Raw genomic sequence first — 21051 nt, 5'->3', positions numbered from 1 at the left:
AATGATAAGAGAGAGTCATTGATTGGCTGCCTCCTGCATGCCCCCTCCTGGGGATTGAGCCCACAACTCAAGCATGTGCCCTTGACTGGAATCAAACCTGGGGCCCTTCAGTCCGCAGGCTGAAGCTCTATCCACTAAGCCAAACCGGCTAGGGCTGCAGAGAGCATTTTGCAGGTTGCCAGATGGAGGAGGCTTGTGGGGCATGGGGGAATGGATTAAGAAGTACAAATTGATAATTACAAAATAGTCATGGGGATGTAAAATATAGCACAGTTAAATAATATTGTAATAACTATATGGTGTCAGATGGGTACTAGATTTATCAGGTGATCACTGCATAAGTTTTGTAAATGTCTAATCACTATGTTGTACACCTGAAACTATTATAATATTGTATGTCAACTGTAACTGAAAAATAAAAAAAATTATTAAAAAAAGAAAACAATTCCATTTATAAAAGTACGAAAAAAAGAATAAAATACTTAGAAATAAATTTAACAAATAAGGGTAAAATGTGTATTCTGAAAACTACAAAGCATTGTTGAAAGAAAATAAAGGAGACTTAGCCCAGCCGGCGTGGTCCAGTGGTTGAGAGTCCACCCATGCACCAAGAGATCACTGGTTTGATTTGCGGTCAGGGCACATGCCTGGATTTGGGGCTCGATCCCTCAGTAGGGGACATGCAGGAGGCAGTCGATTGATGTTTCTCTCATCATCAGTTTTTCTTTTTTTAAATCCTCACCTGAGGGATATTTTTTTTTCTATTGATCTTCCAGACAGAATGGAAGGGAGGAAGGGAGAAGGAGGGTGGGGGAAGAGAGAGAGAGAGCGAGAGAGAGAGAGAGAGAGAGAGAGAGAGAGAGAGAGAAACATCAATATGAGAGACACATCGATTAGTTGCCTCCCCACACGTGCCAGACTGAAGCCAAGGATTGAACCTGCAATGGAGGTATGTCTCTTGATGGTGATTCAAACCCAAGCCCCTCCCATCCATGGGCCGATGCTCTAACCACTGAGCAACCAGCCAGCTCAACATCGATGTTTCTATCTCTCTCTCCCTTCCCCTCTCTCTAAAAATCAATAAAAACACTTAAAAAAGTACATCTTAATTCAGACTAGCCACATTTAATATGTTTAATAGTCACATGTGTCTAGTGGCTACCATTAAAAAAACACATACAGCAAAGACCTAAATAAGTGGAAAGACTTTCCATATTCATGGATCAGAGGAGTTAATATTGTTAAGATGGCAATACTCTGTAAACGGATCGACAGATTTAATGCAATCCCTATCAAAATCACAGCTGGCTTCTTCGAAGCAATTGACAAGCTCATCTTAAAATTCATAAAACAATATTGAAAAAGAAGAACAAAGTTGGAAGATTCACTTCCCAATTTCAAAAACTCACTACAAAACTACAGTAATCAAGACAGTGTTTTACTGGCATAGAATCAAACTGAGAGTCTAGAAATGAGCCCCTCCATTTACCGTCAATTGATTTTTTTTTCCAACAAGATACCAAAACAAAGTAGTAGGGAAAATCTTTTCAACAAATGGTGCTGGGACAACTCGATATCCACATGCAAAAGAATGAAGTTGGACCCTGTGTTGGGGGGCCCCAAGACCACACCCAATTTCAATGAATGTGCAGAAAGACTCACATAGTTTAGCAGAGTCATACTTGTGGCTGTGATTTACTAGAGTGAAAGAAAGCAAAGCAAAATAAGCACAGGGCAGAAGAAGGCTCACGGTATGAATGAAGTCCATGGGAAACCAGACATGTGCTTGCAAGGGTCCTCTCCCAGTGAGGCCAGTAGGGTATACTTAATTCCCCCAGCAAGGAGTTGGAACAACATGTGTGAAATGTTGCCAACTAGGGAAGCTCAATAGAGATTCAGTGTCAGGATTCTTTTTTTTTATTATTTTATTAATTTCTTTATTGATTAAGGTATCACATATTTGTCCTCATTCCCATCCCAAACCCCTCCCCACGCATGCCCCCACCCCCCTGTTGTCCGTGACCACTGGTTAGGCTTATATGCATGGATACAAGTCCTTTGGTTGATCTCCCCCCCTTACCCCCACCCTCCCCTACCTTCCCTCTGAGGTTTGACAGTCTGATCAATGCTTCCCTGTCTCCGGGTCTGTTTTTGTTCATCAGTTTATGTTGTTCATTATTTCCTCTAGATGAGTGAGATCATGTGATACTAGAAATACACTTATAAGAACCGAAAATGAGACAAGCTATAATGGTCATGCCGAGAGGCAAATGAATCAGTCTGTAGTGAGTTTCTTTCTGGGAGTGTCAGGATTCTTTTTTTTTTTTAAATATATTTTATTGATATTTTACAGAGAGGAAGGGAGAGGGATAGAAAGCTAGAAACATTAATGAGAGAGAAACATCGATCAGCTGCCTCCTGCACACCTCCCACTGGGGATGTGCCCGCAACCAAGGTACATGCCCTTGACCGGAATCGAACCTGGGACCCTTCAGTCCGCAGGCCGACGCTCTATCCACTGAGCCAAACCGGTTTCGGCTGCCAGGATTCTTATTGGGGCTGGTCACATGGGCACTCTGCCTAGCAAGTACCAAAATTCCAGGTCTTCAGAAGGAAAGCAGGTGTTCAGCATAAACCACATTGTTTGTATAAACAATTTAGGCACAGCAAGCCCATCTTATCAGTTAAGGGTGGGAAACAGCCTGCAATCTGTTTCCAAACTCCAGCCAAGGGCCATTTTTTGCAAGCAGGCTTTTACAAGGTTAGCTGTTTGAGCCTGTTATGTTAACTCTTTCTGTACAGACCCCTACCTCACACCACATGCAAAACAAAACAAAACAAAAAACACACACACAAAAACAACAAAAAAACAACAACAACAAAACACACAAAAAAACCCCAAAACTCAAAATGGACCAAAGACCTAACTGTAAGAGCTAACACTATGCAACTCTTAGAAGAAAACATAGAGGTAATTCTTCATGACCTTGGACTTGGCAACTGTTTCTTAGATATGTCTTCAAAAGCACAAGCAACCAAAGGAAAAAATACATAAATTGAACTTCATCAAAATTAAAAATATTTGTGCAGCAAATGACATCATCAAGAAAGTAAAGTGGGAGAAAATATTTGAAAATCACACATCTGATAAGACACTTTATTTAAAGATATAAGAAACTCTTACAACTTGAAAATAAAAAGATAGCCTGGCTGGTGTGGCTCACTAGTTGAGTGTCAACCCATGAACCAAGAGGTCACCAGTTCAATTCCTGGTCAGGCACATGCCCAGGTTTTGGGGGCGGGCAGGAGGCAGACAATCCGATTTTCTATCTCTTTATCCCTCTCCCTTCCTCTCTCTCTAAAATATAATATTTAAAAAAAGAAAACAAAAAGGCAAAGAATCCAATTTAAACAGGGGCAAAGGATTTGAATAGACATTTTTCTCCAAAGAAGATGTACAAATGGCCAACAAGCACATGAAAAGATGTTCAAAATCATTAATCCTCAGGGAATTGCGAATCAAAACCACAATGAGACACTACTGCATACCCAGTAAAGGGCTATAATAATAATTAAAACAAACAAACAAACAACAAAAACAAAAAGGGAAATAGCAAGTATTTCTGAGGACGTGGAGTATTATAGCCCTCATACATGCTGGTGGGATGCAAAATGGCATAGCCATGTTGGAAAGCAGTTTGGAGGTTCCTCAAAGGATCAAACAGAATTACCAAGTGCCAGCAAATCTACTCCTAGGTATTACCCAAGAGAAATGAAAACATGTCCACAAAAAAAAAATTGACAAATGTTTATAGCAGCTTGTTCATAACAACCAATAAATGGAAACAACCCAAGTGCCTGACAACTGATGAGTAGATAAACAAAATGTTGTATATCCACTCAGTGCAATAAAATTCAACCATAAGAATGAATAAGGTGATTTCCAACATGGATGAATCTTGAAAATATTATGCTAAGTTAAAGATGCCAGTCACAAAAGACCACACATTATGATTCCATTTATAGGAAATGCCCAGAATAGGAAAATCTATAGACAGAAAGTAAACTGGTGGTTTCTTAGGGCTGTGGGGGGAATGGTAGGGAAGGGGTGGTAGGAAAAGGTTATAGGATTTTTTTTTTAGGTGATAAATGTGTTCTAATTTTGACTGGTGATGGTCACACATATCTTGAATTATAGTGAAAACCAATTTTTAAAAAATATATTTTATTGGTATTTTACAGAGAGGAAGGGAAAGGGATAAAGAGTTAGAAACATTGATCAGCTGCCTCCTGCACACTCCCTACTGGGTATGTGCCCGCAACCAAGGTACATGCCTTTTGACAGGAATCAAACTTGGGACCCTTGAGTCTGCAGGCCGACACTCTATCCACTGAGCCAAACCAGTCAGGGCTGAAAACCAATTTTATTGTAGGTGAATTATCTATAATAATAAAACTATAATATGCTAATTAGACCAGATAGCCGAACAACCTTCTGGACAAACTTCCGGATGAAGCTGGGGCTGCGAGGGCCAAGGCAAGCTGCCATGGCTGCGAGGGCTGAGTCCCTTGCATGAATTTCGTGCACCGGGCCTCTAGTATCTCAATAATGCTGTTAAAGGTAATTTTTAAAATAATAAAGATTAAGTATGTTTTTACTCACTTAGCAAATATTTAAAAATGATTGTCCCCAAGTACCAAAGAGAGTGTGTGACAAGCAACGGTGCATATAAACTGGTATAGCAAACAAAAAACCTTTCAAAAACATTGTAGAAAGCCTAAAGCAACAACAACTGAAAAAAATGCTCATCCCTACAAATTTCAGTTTTGAGAATCTATTTTAAACAAATACTCATATGTAGAAAATGTATAATGCACAAAGGTTTATTTTTCATTATTTTAAAAAATTTATCTTTATTGTTGAAAGTATTACAGATGTCCCCTTCCCCTTTGCCCCCATTGACCCTCTCCATCCTGCTCCCGCCCCCTCCCCAGGCCTTCACCATACTATTGTCTGTGACAAAGGTTTATTTATTTATTTAAAAAATATTTTTATTGATTCCAGAGAGAAAGGGAAAGGGAGAGAGAGATAGAAACATCAATGATGAGAGAGAATCATTGATCGGCTACCTCCTGCACACCTCACACTGGGCATGTGCCCTGACTGGGAATCCAACCGTTACCTCCTGGTTCATAGGTTGACACTCAACCACTGAGCCACATCATTGATGTTTCTATCTTTCTCTCCCTCTCCCTTCCTTTCTCTAAAAATCAATAAAAATACTTCTAAAAAATCAATAAAAACACATATTTTTAAAATTTTTAGCAAATAAGGGTAAAATATATACTCTGAATATTACAAAGCATTATTGAAAGAAAATAAAGGAGACCTAGCCTGACTGGTGTGGTGCAGTTGGTTGAGCATCGTCCTGTGCACCAAGAGTTCAATAGTTGGATTCCTGGTCAGGGCACATGCCTGGGTTTAAGGTTCAATCCCCTGCAGGGGTGTGTTTAGTGATGTTTCTCTCTCTCTCTCTCTCTCCCCCTCAAATCAATAAGTATATATATATATATATATATATATATATATATATATATTTAAAAAGTTAGTCACTTTATAAAAAATATTAAAAGTACTTGTATACATAGATATAGCAAATATGATAGAGATAGTAACAGTGAAATATGGGAAACATTGCTAAGCCCACATCAGTTACTTAAAATATAACAATCTGTGCATTTTACTGTATATAAATTGTACCTAAAAAAGGACTGTACAACCTGACCAGTGAGCCTCAGTAGTTGAGCATCGACCTATGAACTAGGAGGTTACGGTTCAATTCCTGGTCAGGGCACATGCTTGGGTTGCAGGCTTGATCCCCGGTGGGGAGTGTGCAGGAGGCATCCGATCAATTATTCTCTCTCATCATTGATGTTTCTCTCTCTCCCTCTCCCTTCCTCTCTGAAATCAATGAAAACATATTTTTAGGAAAGGACTGTACAAAAATATTGGACTCTAGTTAATAATGTGCACACTGAAGCATGCAGAGGGAAGTGTATTCAAGTCAGCCGCCTACTTTTTTTCACGTTAAACACATTTATTGTACATTCACTGTAGGCAACTGCCAAGGCCTCAAAATACAAAGCTTAGCGACACAATGCTACCTTTGAGGACTGCAAAGATATATCAACTGTATAAAAATGACTTTGTGAAAACATGTAGGAGAGGATAACTTAAGTGAGAAAAAGATGACACTGGAGGGTTGGGAATGGATATTTCCGTATAAGCAAGGTTCAGAGGTGTGAAAATGTGGTCTACCTGAAGATTCTTCTCATCTGTCCCTTAGTCTCCATGCCTTCAGCCATTTTCCACCTCTGCCTTCTCTATATTTATTTTTGTCACTTTATACTTGCAGCTCTTTCAACTCCCTTGTCTCTAGTTCATCCATCTTTCTACTCACTACTTTCGTGGGGAGCATTTTAGCAAAGCTACTTCAAAAGCATGAAAAGTCCAATAGAAAGATCCAATAGTTTCAGACACAGCAATTCAGACTAAGGAAACAGAGATACTTTCAAAAACTAAATTGCTTAAGTGTTATTTATATTAGCATAAATATTTAAACTTAAATGCTTAATAGGGAACTATTGGATAAATTAAAATACATCATTAGGAGACATTATTAAACCAATAAAATTTGTTTTTCAAGGGATATTTAATAAGGTAGATAACATGCATTTTTATATCACAGAAGCTAAAGCAAAACATCCTGTTTTGGGCGAAAATGGTCTGCTTTATGTGTATACACTGAAAACAATTTAAAATACACTTTAATGATCATTTCAGACTTCGAAATTTGAATAGATGCCAGTGTCTTCTCTTTCTTCCTATGGGAAAAGAAAATTGCATTGAAAATCATTTGAAGATTGGGCAAAAATTCCACAGCTCTATTTTTAGGCCCACTCTGTAGTCATCATGATTCAGACGATGCAAGGAAAGCTTCAATTCAACCTTTTAGAGAAGGCGCTCCAGCTCGCATGATCTTATCAACGGGAATGTTGGTGGCAATCACAGTGCAGGCATGAAGAAGCTGTTTCTTTACACAGAAGTTATCCCAGTGCCTACTCTCTGCTACCACGGGCTCACCTGTGTTCAAGGCCACACCCACAAGTGGACCTGATTCTGGATGTTCTGCTTGAACTCTAACTAGTGTTTCCTGAAGATCAAAACCAGAATTCTGAGCAAGAACCTTGGGAATAATGAGCAAATGAGCAGCAGCAAATGCTTGAACTCCAAGTTGGGCCCTGCCCTTTACACTGGGCTCACGTTTGACCAGGGCTTCTGCCATTGCCACTTCCACCGCACCAGCGCCTTCAATAGCATTTCCAACGGCCCTCAAGACATCTCTTACCGCATCTTTGATTTGAGTGGGTGTGTGCTAATTTGGTCGCATTTCTCAGTAAAGGTGAACTTCTCTTCTTCCAAGGGATACTCAGACAGGTCCTGCATGTCCCCATCGAGTTAGGCCACCAAACGAATTTAGAGCTGCCCCACCACAAGCAAGAGTCAGCCTTTCCATACTTCTCCTTCTAGCTCTGTGCAGCTACTATGCCCTCTTTTGCAAGAGCATCTAAAGAAAATGGGTCAATTCCCTTTTGATGAATAACAACAAATCCTTTATCTCAGTTTCCACAGGATTTCCTTTTTGGTTCTACTATTTGTAAACTCTATCTTCAATGAATTTTCCTTCAGATTTTACTGGTTTCTCTCTTTGCACTCTTGTAAAAAAAAAAAAAAAAAAAAAAAAGCCAGAATTCACTTTCCCACCCCACCCCCCCGCCATATTCTATTGACACATTGCATTTGAGGATGTATGCATCTTCCACTCTCATTCTCATGTAAGATTCCATGCCCACTGTCCAAAACAAGACCTCTGATGAAACTTGTATCAGTTTCAAATGTATGTTTTTGCTCCATGATCTCAACCAAGAGGTCAATAGGTTATTCTTGTTTTTTTAATGGTCAAAATGGAGTCAACTACAGCCCCTGCTAAGACATCAGCAAGTTCAGCATGAATTTTAGTACATAGAGATGTCTGGCCACATCATGAGTATTTCCCTGTCCATCTCTTTGCTTCCTTTTTTTTGGTCACAGAGACAGACAAAACAAGCTGTGAAAGAAGCGAGCCAGCTGCTTGGATGCAGGAATCAAGTTACAGAGGCAAAGGCCCTTGGAGCTTAGGAGAAAGAAAGCAAAGGTGCTCACCTTGAGGGAAGGGGGAAGGAAAGAGGTGTGTGTGTGTGTGTGTGTGTGTGTGTGTGTGTGTGTGTGTGTGAGAGAGAGAGAGAGAGAGAGAGAGAGAGAGAGAGAGAAAATGAGAACGGAACGAGAATCTCTTTGCTTATTTTGACTTGTTCTAAAAACTGAAGTACCTTTTCCTTTGCAGCTTCCAATCCTTGTTATGATTCTGGGATGAGACCTTCGGACATGTAGAGACCCCTCTGTTTTAGCAGTTCTCCAGTGATTAGGACACTGGAAGTGGTACCATCATCTGGCTGTTTCTACTTTGGCTATCAAGGAGACTGTTGGGTACTGAATTTGCATTTCATGAAGCAGCACTTGCCATCTTTAGTAAGCTTGATGTCTCCAGCACCAGAAACAAGCATCTTCATGGTGCCTTTAGGCCCCAAGTTGGTCCTCAGAATGTCCTACAGCCCCCAGGCTGTGCTGATGTTAACCACCAACACTGTCTGGGCTTGGGCCTCCTCAGCCTTGGGGTGTAGGCTCTTCACAGCTGACCAAGCATAAGAGTAAAAGACCCAGCGTGAAGAGTGCCCAAAGCCAGCTCCCAGCCTCCTACTTTGAAGTGCATTACAAGAATAAGATGGCCTGATGGAGAGCTGATGCAGCTACAGCAAAGTGATCATTGTAGAAGCCAGGCAGTACCCATATGAGTACTTACTGCACAAATTCTTTCAACTTCTCTGCATGTTTGAAACTTACATGCTGGAGAAAAATGTGTATAGACTGCCTCATAGCGAGTGAGCGAATTAATAAGCCTGAAAGACTAGGCAGAAATCTGCTGAAATGTTGTCTTTATACTCTCCTGTATATACTCCAAAGTGGGCTGGTATTACTTTTATAATAAACTTTTTTTCAAGAAGGAAAATGGCACCAGAATCAATCGATAAATACAGGCATTTATTCTGAGGGCATAATGCCAAGAAAGTCCCAGAGATCAGTGTGGAGTGGGAGAAAGCTGCTGCCCCTTGACCAAGGAGGAACGGAACCCGGCGCTTCTCTAAAACCCCTCTGTGCAGGAAAGTCCAGGGGCAGAGCTCATGGCTGGGCCCTGGGCTGTGGGCCTGGGGTCTGGCTGGCCCATCTGCCAGTGCATCCTGTGTCCCAAGAAGCCCAGTGTCAAGAGAGGCGGCAGAGGAAGTCGTGCAGGGGCAGGGCCAGGAGACCTGACAGGGAGATCCCCAAGGTGTCCGACACACAGGCGGTTGCCATGGCAAACTCCCGGTGCTCATCACTGGTCTGGGGGAGGGGGAGCAGGGAGCAGGGGTGAGGCTTCCGTTCTCCACACCCCTGCCCTGGCTTTCCCCAGAAAGGCCACCCACAGCCCTCGCCTGACCAGTGCTGACCTCCAGGGCGATGTTGTGGAAGGTGTTCACGTAGGCAGCACCCCCCAGGAGCCCCTCATACAGAACGATCAGGAAGACAAGGTAGATGCTGGGCAGGAAGCTCAGCCATACGTCCACCAGCAGGAAGACCAGGTTGAAGCACTGTGGGTGCAGGTGGGAGGCAGGGCTGAGCCTGGACTCGCAGCAGGAGAAGGGAGGCTGCCATCCCTTCAGTGGCCCCAGTTCTTGGAGACACTGATGAGGGAGGGCTGGCAGGCTGGGATCGAATCCCAACATCCAGCTGGCCCACCAGACTCTAGGATCTGGGTCACCCCTTCTCTCTACCCTACCCCAGCACCCCAGACCTCGTGGGTCTCCTCTCTGGCCCCTTTGCTCATGTCACTCCTACTCCCTGGAATGCCATTCCACCTCCCCTCATGTGGGATCCCTTTGCCACTGTCCAAAGCTCAGCTTGGATCAGGGTCACTTACTCCTGTGATGCATTCCTCCTCCCAAGGGGCTCCCTGAATAGTTTCCCCCATAGGGGCTACATTTAGACCAGTGGTTCTCATTGGGGCTTGGTTTGCTGCCCACAGGACGTTTGACAATGTCTGGAGATCTTGGTTGTCATAACTGGGAATGGAGGCTGCTATTGGCATCTAATGGGTGGAGGCCAGAGGAGCCGGACAGCCTACCACAAAGAATGATGGGGACCAGCGCTGAGGCAGAGACACTCTGGCTTAGCTGTTCCCACCTCATTTAGGAAGCCTCTCTGACCCCACCCAAGGGTGTAGGTCCCTCCTTGGTGCCCTGGCCCCTCAGGGGATCCCAGTGTCCCATCCTGAGTGCAGGGTTGTCACCACGGTGGTTCACGGTTTGATGCACATGAGGGTCACCCACAGGCCTCGCTCTCAGAGGTCCTAATTCATCTGAGCGAGGCTCAGAAATCTGCATTTAAAAGGACTCTGGTAATACTAACGTGATCTGTGAAACACTACAAATACTTTCATCTGCAGCAAATACTTTCATCTACACGCTTTCTGTAATGGAATTAAATGTTTATACACCCCTATTTCTACAAAGCAGCCTTGGTTAAAATTATAACTAAAATCATAAACTCTATGTCAGCAGCATCTAATGAAGAACCCTGAGTTAAGATTTATTAACACAACAATTTGGGTCTTTGGAGCTACAAAGCCCTCGGCTGGCGGTACTGCTTCCATAAATAAAGGAGAAAGCTAGAGGATATTGGCATGCTGTTGCCATAATGTTCAAGTGTAATCTATACTTATTCTAGATCTTGTTATGATTTAAGTACATTAAAAAGGGCAAAGGACATTCCTATAGCAATTGAAAGTTTATTTTAATAGTTACCTACAGGGCTGCAGAAACAATACATGCTGATTATGTAAAAGTACTTTTCTTAGCCCGGCCGGAGTGGCTCAGTTGGTTGGAGTGTCATCCTGTGCACCAAAAGGTTGCAGGGGCAGGTTCGACCCCGGTCCGAGCACATACAGAAGACAACCAGTGTTTCTCTCTCACACTGTGTTTGTTTCTCTCTCCCTTCCTCTCTCTGAGCAAGTCCTTGGGTGAGGATTTAAAAAAAGTACTTTTGTTAGACTGTTGTAGGGAAAGGTGTTTGTTTTCTTAAAGCTGTAGATTACTTTTGTCATGGGTAGTTGAACTTGCTCACCAGCCTTGAGATATACAATCTGTTGAGTACAATGTCACTGATCCTATATAATAAAAGGCTAATATGCAAATCAACCAAATGGTGGAACAACCGGTCACCATGACGTGCACTGACCACAAGGGGGCAGATGCTCAACGCAGGAGCTGCCCCCTGGTGGTCAGTGCACTCTCACAGGGGTGTGCCGCTCAGCCAAAAGCCGGGCTCACAGCTGGTGAGTGTAGCGGCGGTGGCGGGAGCCTCTCCCGCCTCCACAGCAGTGCTAAGGATGTCCAACTGCTGGCTTAGGTCTGCTCCCCACCTAAGCCATCAGTGGACATCCCCCGAGGGCTCCCGGACTGCGAGAGGGCGCAGGCCAGGCTGAGGGACCCCCCCCAAGTGCACAATTTTGTGCACCAGGCCTCTAGTCTACCTAATAAAAAAGTAACATGCTAATTGACTGCACCTTCGCGACGCCCACCAGCCAATCAGGAGTGAGTATGCAAATCAACCCAAGAAAGATGGAAGGTTAATTTGCATACACAGGCACTGAGTGGCTGGGGGTGGGGTGGGACGCTTGTGTCGTCGCCATGGTGGCGACGATGCAGGCATTCCACACCACCCCCAGCTGCTCCGGGCCTCTGGGCAGCATGGGAAGGCGGAAAGGCGGCTCCGGCCAGAGTGAAGGTGATGCTAGCAGCCAGGGAAAGGAAGGCCCATTCTGGCATGAATCTTTGTGAATCATACTTCTAGTTCTATTATAATTAACCATGCAGAGTAAAAGAACTGCATTTTCTTATTGTTAGAAATGTTATTTGAAGGCCTGTGGCTCTACATGAGGCTTGTGCAAATAATCATGACGTAAGTGATTCTAACTGATTGAGACCCAATATAAAGTCTTGTTCTTTCATTCCTCTTCTCATCTCTATTTCTTAAAACTACCCTGAGAAGTAGATGGTGGCCATGCCTGATTTCTAGATGAGGAAACTAGAAATTGGTTTGGAGACCTGCCCTATGTCACATAGCTACTGAGCACAGGAGCTGGGATTTACATCAGCTTCGCCTGGCTCTAAGGACACACTGGACACGCAGCCCTGCTGGTCTTCTGTTCCTGTGCTTGGGGAAGCTGGGAGGGAAGGTGGGAATGGAGTGGGGGCCAGGGGCCTTGTACCTGCAGCAGGGCCAGGGCCCACGTGAACTGGATGCGAAAGCAGCGAAGAGAGGAGCGGGAGGCAAAGACGCCAGCCTGGTACAGCATCTGGTACCTGAGATAGGGGCAGGGAGGAGTAGGAAGCCCTCCAGTGTCTACTCACATGTCAGCCCCTTCCAACCCCAGGCCTGCCCGGCAGACAGCCCATCCTGCCACCCTCCTCACTGCTCTCACCAGCGGTACTGCTGAGCATGACTCAGGGACGTGTTCCGGAAGAAGAGGAGCTCAAACTGCAGCAAAGACCAGACAGGGGAGATGAGTAGGGACATGTGGGTCCCCACCTCGATCTCTATCCCCACATGCCTCCCAGTGCCCTCACTCACAAGCCCCTGATTGATGAAGTACTCAGCAAAGTAAACCAGGACCAGCGGGATGATGTAACACTGCAGGCCCTGGAAGAGCCAGAAGACACAACATACGTGGTCGGCAGGGAGACGGGCACTGGCCACAGATGGGGACGGGCCCCATCCACCGTGCATACCTTGAACACAGTCCACTTCTCCTGAAGGGAGAGGCTTGAGCTTGAGTCTGCAGAGGAGCAGGGAGAGAAGGGCAGGTGAGGTTGGCATATGGGCTCTGCCAAGGGGTGCTGCTGGGAAAGAATCAACCCGCCAACAAGGAATTGTACAGTTACAATGGTTAAACTGGTGAACTTCAGGTTAAGTGTTTTTCACCATGGTTAAAAAAAAAAAAAAAAAAAGACCTCTTCCTGGCTCTTGTACAGTTCGATGGCTGTCCATCTCCACCCCAGCCACACTGGCCCCTTCTTTCTGTTTCTTGAACATCCAGGCTCGTTCACACAGCACTTGCTGCTTCCTCTGCCTGGAACCTGCTCTCCTGGATGTCCACGGGGCTGATGCCTTGTCAATAAAATTTTAGCCCAATAACACCTCCTCAAAGAGTCCTTCACTGACCACCTTGTGTAAGCAGAACTCTCCATTTCCCCCAGTTGTCATTTTCTAGCACATCACTGCTTTATGTCCTCCCAGCACTTACCAATATATGAAAAGCACGTTTCTGATTCAGTTGTTTACGAGTCGGCCTCATTTCCTTATCTTACTCACCGCCCACCCAGTGACTGGAGGGTCTGGCACAGAGTAAGTACCCAATGAGTATTTCCTGACTAGCTGACTGTGATTGGCTCTCACGCATCCCCTTCCCCTTCCCACGGTGCACTGTGGGGAGGAAGGCTAAATCTGAGGACCTCCTGTGTCTCCAACCTGGCTTCCACTCGGGGGCCTCGGGGGCCTCGCTGCTCATCAGGGGCTGCCGAGCTGCCCTCTCTGCCTCTTCTTCCCCTCCAGGGTCCTGGGGCTCGGGCGATGTGAGCAAAAAGAAATAGCTAGGAGTAGGTGGGAGGAGAGAAGGCCAAGAGCCTCAGTCAGCGGGAGAGGCACCCCACCTCCATCCTGTGCCAGAGAGCCCCAACTGTAGAAAATGCTTTCTTCCCTGGAGCTGAAACTTGTCTCCTTGTTGCTTCGACCGGGCCTGGCTCACACTACGCCAGTCAGCTGTTTGCTTCACATATTATTCTAATGGCTGCTCTATCTACCGCTTATTATGTGTTCATTCTGTGCTAAGCCAGAACCTCCCAAACTTCAATTCTGTTTTGTCTTCATGCTATTTGTCATATCCACACTCCTCCTGTGTATAATATGTTTTACTTAATGCTTTCTTTCAATTGACTCCCCTTTTCTGCATGGCCTTGTCCTAAGCAATAATCTGTGAAATCACAGGTTTGATTGATTAAAATTTTTTCCAAATATACATAACATTAATCAAGTCTACCCTCAAGTCACCTTGGGAACCACACCGTGCTGGATGCTTCACACACATCGCCTTGCAGGGAAGCAAGGAGAATGACCACAGTTGGAGATAGGGGAACACCAAGGGTCAGAGAGGTAAAGCAACTTGTCCCATCCCACACAGCTAAGATGTGGTTGCTCCAGACTCAAATCCAGGCCCGTCAGAGTCTAGATTCTAGAACCTACATCCCTCATAACAAGGCTGAAGGGATCTGAGGATTGGGATCATGATCGAGTTTTGTCTCCTCAAACCCCTCTTTCTCCCAGCCCTGCACAGCTTACCTGGCCAGCAGCAAGGCGGGGATGCCCAGCATGGACAGCAGGGTGTGCTGGGGGGAAAGGCCAACCTGGGTGAGGCCCAGGTAGGACAATGCCCCCAGTAGCCCTGCTCCCCCAGTACCTGAGGACCACCAGGAGATCACAGCCCTGAGAAGGAGAACACTGGAGCACTAAGAAGGACCAAAGCCAGCAGTGGGACCTCCTCTCCCTGCTCCCTGCTCCCTGCCTGCTTACCTGGGGTAGAAGGCGGTGAGTGAGAGGAAGGTGACCTCCCCCAGGCCTGATGAGATGCTAGCCAAGACCACACCTGGGGGGAGGACAAGCACGACAGTGGCCATACTTAGCCTTTCCCATACCCCAGGCCCTGGAGGTGTCTGGCCATGGCCTCCTCTGCATCAGCTCAGAGTGGCTAAAAACAGATCCCTGGATGGGCCGGGCTCCAGATCTGAAGTAGAACCAAAGCCTCCTTTGAATCCCTCTCACAGGGAATGAATGGCACTACCACCTACCGTTATCAAACCAGAAGCAAAATCTCATCCTGGATGCCTCCTCCACCCGTGATGGAGCCTTGGTTCCTCTGCTTATCTCCATCTCCATCTAATCCATCCATTTCCTCCCATGTCCCCCACCACCTACCCCTCCAAATTGACCTCATTTCCCGTCCTCTACTTGAGCAGTCCTAGCAGCTTCTGAGGGTTACAAAAATAATCTCTTTCCTTTGCAGAGTTGGGGTGACTGCTCCCACAAATGCTCTGCTGCAGTTCCTCTGGGCCCCCCCACCTGATACAAAACCTCATGCTCACCACACAGGCTGGTCACCACCGAGTGGGAAAATGCGACCAGGATGAAGCTTCCAGCTGCACAAACCCCACTGCAGAGAACCCGGGGGCTGAGGGAGAGGGGAGGGAAGGGCAAGGTCAGTTTCGGCTCTCACCGCATTTGCCCTCCCAGCCTCCTCACAGATCCCAGCCGCCCCTCCTCCGGCCCCCTTGCCCCCCACCTGTAGGGCAGCAGATGAAGGCCAAGGGGAGCCAGCAATTTGATGACGAGTGTGGGGAGGATGTCTGCCAGGAGCACCGCCTGGGACAGGAGGACAGAGTGAGACCCAGACCTTCCCCGGGACAAACCTCTGAACCAAGTGGCCAAGGAGACCTGCGACAGGCTCTGAATTCAGATCTGGGTTCAAGTCCCAGCTCTGCCGCTCCTTAGCTGTGTGTCAAGGCATTCACATTCTCTGACTCCAGTTTCCTCATCTGGAAAATGGGGGATGATTACAGTGCCTAGCTCACAGTACTGCTATGTGGATGAAACGAGCCAATATTAGCTACACACAGAAAGGGCTCAGGGAATGGCAGTCTTAATGATCATAATTAGGACAGTCCCAGCTGGATGCTGAGGGGGTGGGGCTGGAGGTCAGGGGAGGACCAGATGGGTACTCACAGCTGTGGAGACAGAGTTGCAGTCAAAGCGAGATGAGTTATTGTGGGGGGTGGGGACTGGGTCTGGGTCTACCTGATGGGAAAGAAGGAAGTGTTTCACCCTGGGAGGCAAGAGGGTAGACAAACAGGGCCTGGCTCTAGTCTCAGCTCTGCTCTGACTTGAAGGATGGCCTTGAGTCAGCACTGGTCTCCTGGACCTCAGTTTCTCTGTGTGCATAATGGGAAGGAGGAGGTTTCCATAGATGGACCCACTGGCCAAAGATGGTCCTGTAAATAGACTTTATTTGGGTAACACATTTAGGAGCTTTCATTAAAAAATGTGGGTTTCCAGAAAATCTGATCTTGAGCCAAATTCCTTGTTGGACCTGTAAGGTGGCAGCTGCCCACGAGATCCTCACAGACAAGTGGTCCTTAACCAGAGGTGATTAAATCCCACAGGAGCATTTGGCAGTGTCTGGAGACACTCCTGATTGTCACAACTGGAGGGTAGAGGGTGCTATTGGCATCTGGCAAAGAGGCCAGGGATGCTGCTAAAGATCCCACAATGCACAGGACAGGCCCACAACAAAGAATGATCCAGCCCAAATGTTAACAGTGTGAGGGTTAAGAAACTGCCATAGACCATGGTTCTACCCAGCCAACATCTGAGTTTTACACCTGGCACCAACTGATTCCTAAAGACCCTTCCTGCTCTGAGATCGGGGAGACTGGGAACTTCAGCCCTTGCCCCACCCCTTGGCTACCCTTCTATGAGTGTTTCAAGGGAGCTTCTGCCCCAGGGTGAGTCCCTCATCTCTTCCCACAGTGTGAAGGTAGAGGGTCACTTACATGGCTTTGGTTTCCAGATGCCCTCTTGTGGCTGAGGATGTCATGAGCAGCACTGAGCATCACCACGTAAGAGAAGTTGTTGCAAAGGCCCAAGAGCCTGGAGTGAGCAGGACAGATTACCCCCGTTTTACTGAGATATAATTGACATATTAGAACAGATCTTAACCTCCTTTCAGGCCTACAATCTAACCGAAATCCTAGCACCAATCCTCCCCTTTCCTTCAATCAGCTCCCACTTTTTTCTCTATCACCAGACCTCATCTTCATTCAGTGTTAGGGTTGGAAATATGGGCTTTGGGATCACAGACTTGGGTTCACATCTAATCTCCCAGACTTCTCTCAGGAAGAGGAGAGAGTCATCCTTGATGACTGTTCCTCTGAGCTCCCAACAGTTCCTGGGGCAGTTCTCATCCACGGAGCCTCTGTCCTGGATGCGCTGGGAGTCAGTAGAAAGCTCCTGGTGCTTGAAACCAAAGGTTTATGTTCAGGCCCCAAGTCTGCTGCTTCCTACTTGAGTGGTCTCGGCCTACTCATGTGTCAAGTGGGGATACAAATTTCTCTCCCACCTGGCGGAATTCAGGAAGGGTCAAAACAAGATAATACCAAAGTCCTTTATGATCCATGAAGGATCTTGTTTGCATACATTCATCTCCCAGAGCAGCACTCAGTAATGGGAATGGAACTGGGTCCAGCGCCAGAGTTCATGTGTCTTTTTCACAAGCCCATGAAGGGGGACTATTGCTCTTCCCATTTTACTGCTGAGAAACTGAGACTCAGAGAGGCTTTGTGACTAGAGTTACATGGGAAGTCACTTCCAACCCAATCTGCCACCCAAGTCCTTGATGTTTAGGTTGGTGCTAGGAGTATTTTTCAGTATGTAAAGTAATTTTAGGAGGTAGATGGATGATCTTTTTAAATATATATATATTTTATTGATTTTTTACAGAGAGGAAGGGAGAGGGATAGAGAGTTAGAAACATGGACCAGCTGCCTCCTGCACACTCCCTACTGGGTATGTGCCTGAAACCAAGGTACATGCCCTTGACCAGAATCGAACCTGGGACCCTTGAGTTCACAGGCCGACACTCTATCCACTGAGCCAAACTGGTTAGGGTGATGGATGATCTTTTAAAAAGTGCCCAACCCTTGTGGCTTAGTGGTTGAGTGTTGATCCATGAAATAAGAGGTCACAGGTTTGATTCCTGGTCAGGGCTCATGCCTGGGTTGCGGGCTCAATCCCCAGTAGGGGGCATGCAGGAGGCAGTCGATTGATGATATTTTTCTCTCTCTCCCCCTCTCCCTTCCACTCTCTCCAAAAATCAATAAAAAATATATTTTAAAAAGTATCGATGCACTTATTTAAGTGTGCATTAGGGAAATTGGCTTTCTATAGAGTAGTGATTTAAAGTTTTCTTTAAAAAAATACATATATTGCCCTGGCCGGTTTGCTCAGTGGTTAGATGTCGGCCCACAGAGGGAAGGGTGGCAGATTCCCCAGGCCCAGTAGGGGTGAGTGCAGGAGGCAACCAAGCCATGTGTCTCTCTCAACTCGATGCTTTTTTTTTCTCTCTCTCTCTCCCTTCTCCTTCCTTTCCACTCTCTCTAGAAATCAATGGGAAAAATATCCCCAGATAAGTCTGAAAACCACCCCCCCAAAACGTATATTTATGGATTTAAAGGCTTAATTGGTTGGAATAAAAACAAGTAAATAATCCCACAGGTGGTATGAGGATCTGGCCAAAATGTTAAGGTGGTAAGTAAATGATTAAATTTGGGAAATTTACACATTGCCTCAGGCCAAACCAAGTGGTTCAGTAAATATTTGTGGATCCAGCTCCTTTTTCAACTCTTTACTTCCCTCTTCCTCCTGTGGCCTCCCTCTTCCCACCCCATTTTACTTCTGTTGAACTCTTCAGGCCACTCACCAGAAGCCCATCGCGTTCTTCCAATGGGCGCCCTGCCGGTCCGGCGGAGCAGGCCGAGGTTCCCGAGGTTCTTGGGCGGTCACCTCTCCTGGGAGGGCGAGAAGAAGGCATGATGCCCAACCCTCTCAGGGGTATGATGACCCCACGGGTGTCCTCCCGGGTCGCGCCTGCTCCGGAGCTGTCAGGTGGGTCCGGGTCAGAGGCAGTCACTCCAGTGAGGGGGGCCGTACTACTCACCCTCGGAATCTGAAAGGTGTCGCCGCGAGCCCGCACAGCCTCCCATGGCATCAAGTTCAGGTTTCCCAGCGGCCCAAAGTCAGCGAACGTTCGGAGTTGGCTTCGATGGGTCGGTGAGGGTCTGTGACAGGTGAGAAGGGTCAACGCCCCACTGCTGGTCCGAGCTGCGCTTCTCTGCTGCACTCGCGCCCCGGCAATCCACTACGCTAGGCCGGGGATCCATCTCGCGGTCTCCCACGCCCCCCCAAGCCCCACCCGTCGGACTCTGCCCCGCCCCTCTAAAGCAGGGGGTCCCTGCAGCCTGTACCTTTAAGAGCAGATGAACATTCCGCACCTAGGAGCAGCAGGTCGACTGGTCACGTGACAGCACCAGCGGGTTCCCCCATCACGTGCTCGGAGGTCCTCACCACTTCCGCGTTTTCTCTCTATCTTCGCTTTAGGCCTTGCCAGCTTCGGGGTGTGGCGCCGAGAGAGGCCAGGAGAACCCTGGAACCGCTGGCTTAAAACTGCAGTGGGTGGAATCAGCAAGAAGAGCCCTGACATTAGATTGATGGCGCCCGAAGCCGCGGCGGGTATTGTGCCAACACTAATCATGGCAGTAAGCGGCTTCAGCGCTCGCGGCCCTCATTTGCCAGAAACAAATATGGCCACCTGGCTACTCATTTCAGTCGCGACTGTTTTTGGCTGGGAGCAAAGTCGGACAGTTTCAGGCCATTCTTATTTCTTTCTGCGGTCCTGATATTGCTTTAGAAACGGAATGTAAAGGTAACACCAACCTAAGAGGATTTCATGAATTATTATTGGCAGTATCCAAGGCGTTAAGAGGTCCCTTTACCAAATTATTCTAGAACCAAAGAATATCACAGTCGTCCAACCCCCGGTTTTACAGATGAGAAAACAACAAAAAAGGAAGTTCCTGATGATCATACAAAGTTAGATGTAAAGGTGACCGTAGGAGAGCACCAGAGACCTGTGCTGGTTGAGCAGGCTGCTGCGGATTCCTGCCTGCGCCCAGGGAGCTGAGACCAGATGATTCTAAGGCCCAAGATTCTGACTCTGTGATCTCTTCTCCTTTATCTAACTAGAAATTTAGGAAGTGGGGCTCCAGAATCGGGTTAGAGGAAGAGGTGTAGATCAATGTCACTTCACATAGTCCCAAATAAGGAGTGGATTCTCTCACCTTTCTCCAGGTGGTAAAGAAGCATTCTGCTATTCCTTCATCACCTCCTTCCCCTGCTAGTATCTCATATGGGCTTCCAATAGCCTGTGCCCCGCTGTGTCAGCTCTTTCTCACAACCAGGCCGTCAGACTGCTGTTAGAAATGTGCTCCTTTTGGTCTTCCCAGGTCACTCAACCAATGAAAAATGGGGCTCTACACCCATGCAGGGCTCTAGAAATTCATGTGTGTCATACATGGCCTCTGCCCTCAAGGAACTCACAGGAGGGTGGGAGGCAGACACAAACAACCACAGTACAAAACCTAGCCAAGTTTTGTTTCACAAGAATGACTACAGATTAGGGAACAGCATTGAAGCCACCAATCCAGCCCCTTCTTCCCCTTGGGGAAGCATTAATGACCTTGAAATGAGAAGCCATAGCTCTTACCAGCCCCCTACTCACTCCCACTCCTTGTCACCAGGCGAAACAGGAACCACAAACCCCAGCTTCCTCTCACAAAGTGGCTGTGGCTTGTGGGGAGACGGAAATGGCTGAGGTGTGAATACAAGACCTGAGTCACTTGAGCTGCAGTTGCCACACGCACCCTCCCCCACCCCCAATTCTGAGGTCTCCTGCTCCCATTTTTTCCCTTTCTGGCTTCCTCCTTTGCCCTTTAGCTCCAATATGCACCTGAGTTCCCTGTGGGGTGCACACCTATTTCCCAGCTTGGCTGGAAGCTGCTGTGGGCATTGCGGAAGGTGGGTAGAGCCTGGGGTAAGGATACGTCAGGGGGAAACAGGGGAAGAGGAAGTGCTTGGGTCCTGGGGAAGACTGGCTTGTCTTGGTGGGTGGGGACGGTCATTGTCAGCTTTCTGGA

General features: G+C 46.7%; 1 protein-coding gene and 1 pseudogene across 5 annotated transcripts; both read right to left on the bottom strand.

Annotated features, from left to right (window-relative positions):
* Positions 1–6703: 6703 nt before the first annotated feature.
* Positions 6704–19794, bottom strand: CLN3 (CLN3 lysosomal/endosomal transmembrane protein, battenin). Of its 4 annotated transcripts, none has more exons than XM_080678812.1 (16): positions 19324–19794; positions 19017–19137; positions 18780–18867; positions 16855–16951; positions 16028–16099; positions 15588–15667; positions 15391–15476; positions 14822–14894; positions 14591–14734; positions 13724–13845; positions 12985–13031; positions 12827–12895; positions 12678–12733; positions 12465–12558; positions 9646–9786; positions 9183–9538 (listed from the first exon to the last, which is right to left on the bottom strand). In XM_080678812.1, the coding sequence occupies exons 2-16, from the start codon at positions 19060–19062 to the stop codon at positions 9419–9421; spliced, it is 1335 nt and encodes a 444-aa protein (XP_080534938.1). In that variant the 5' UTR covers positions 19063–19137; positions 19324–19794; the 3' UTR covers positions 9183–9418. The 4 variants fall into 4 exon arrangements, with proteins under 4 accessions (XP_080534940.1, XP_080534938.1, XP_080534939.1 ...); XM_080678813.1 differs by having other exon boundaries at positions 19351–19486; XM_080678814.1 differs by lacking the exons at positions 9183–9538; positions 9646–9786 and adding an exon at positions 6704–6885.
* On the bottom strand, positions 6944–8102 carry LOC308253402 (T-complex protein 1 subunit zeta-like; annotated as a pseudogene). The gene has a single exon. The product of its transcript is annotated as a T-complex protein 1 subunit zeta-like (transcript).
* Positions 19795–21051: the final 1257 nt, after the last annotated feature.

The sequence above is a fragment of the Plecotus auritus genome, assembly GCF_963455305.1.
Source record: "Plecotus auritus genome assembly, chromosome: 7".
Taxonomy (NCBI): domain Eukaryota; kingdom Metazoa; phylum Chordata; class Mammalia; order Chiroptera; family Vespertilionidae; genus Plecotus; species Plecotus auritus.
Note: the sequence above shows the minus strand (reverse complement) of the source record. Positions and strands in the feature narration are given on the sequence as shown.

Bases quoted from the DNA above. Each gene is read 5' to 3' on its own strand.
- CLN3 (XM_080678812.1), bottom strand. From the start codon at position 19,062: ATGGGAGGCTGTGCGGGCTCGCGGCGACACCTTTCAGATTCCGAGG. The intron at 15,477-15,587 runs GTGGGGGGCAAG...CCTCTCCCTCAG, and splicing joins CTTCATCTGCTGCCCTACAG to CCCCCGGGTTCTCTGCAGTG. The intron at 13,846-14,590 runs GTAAGCTGTGCA...ACCTACTCCTAG, and splicing joins CCCGCCTTGCTGCTGGCCAG to CTATTTCTTTTTGCTCACAT.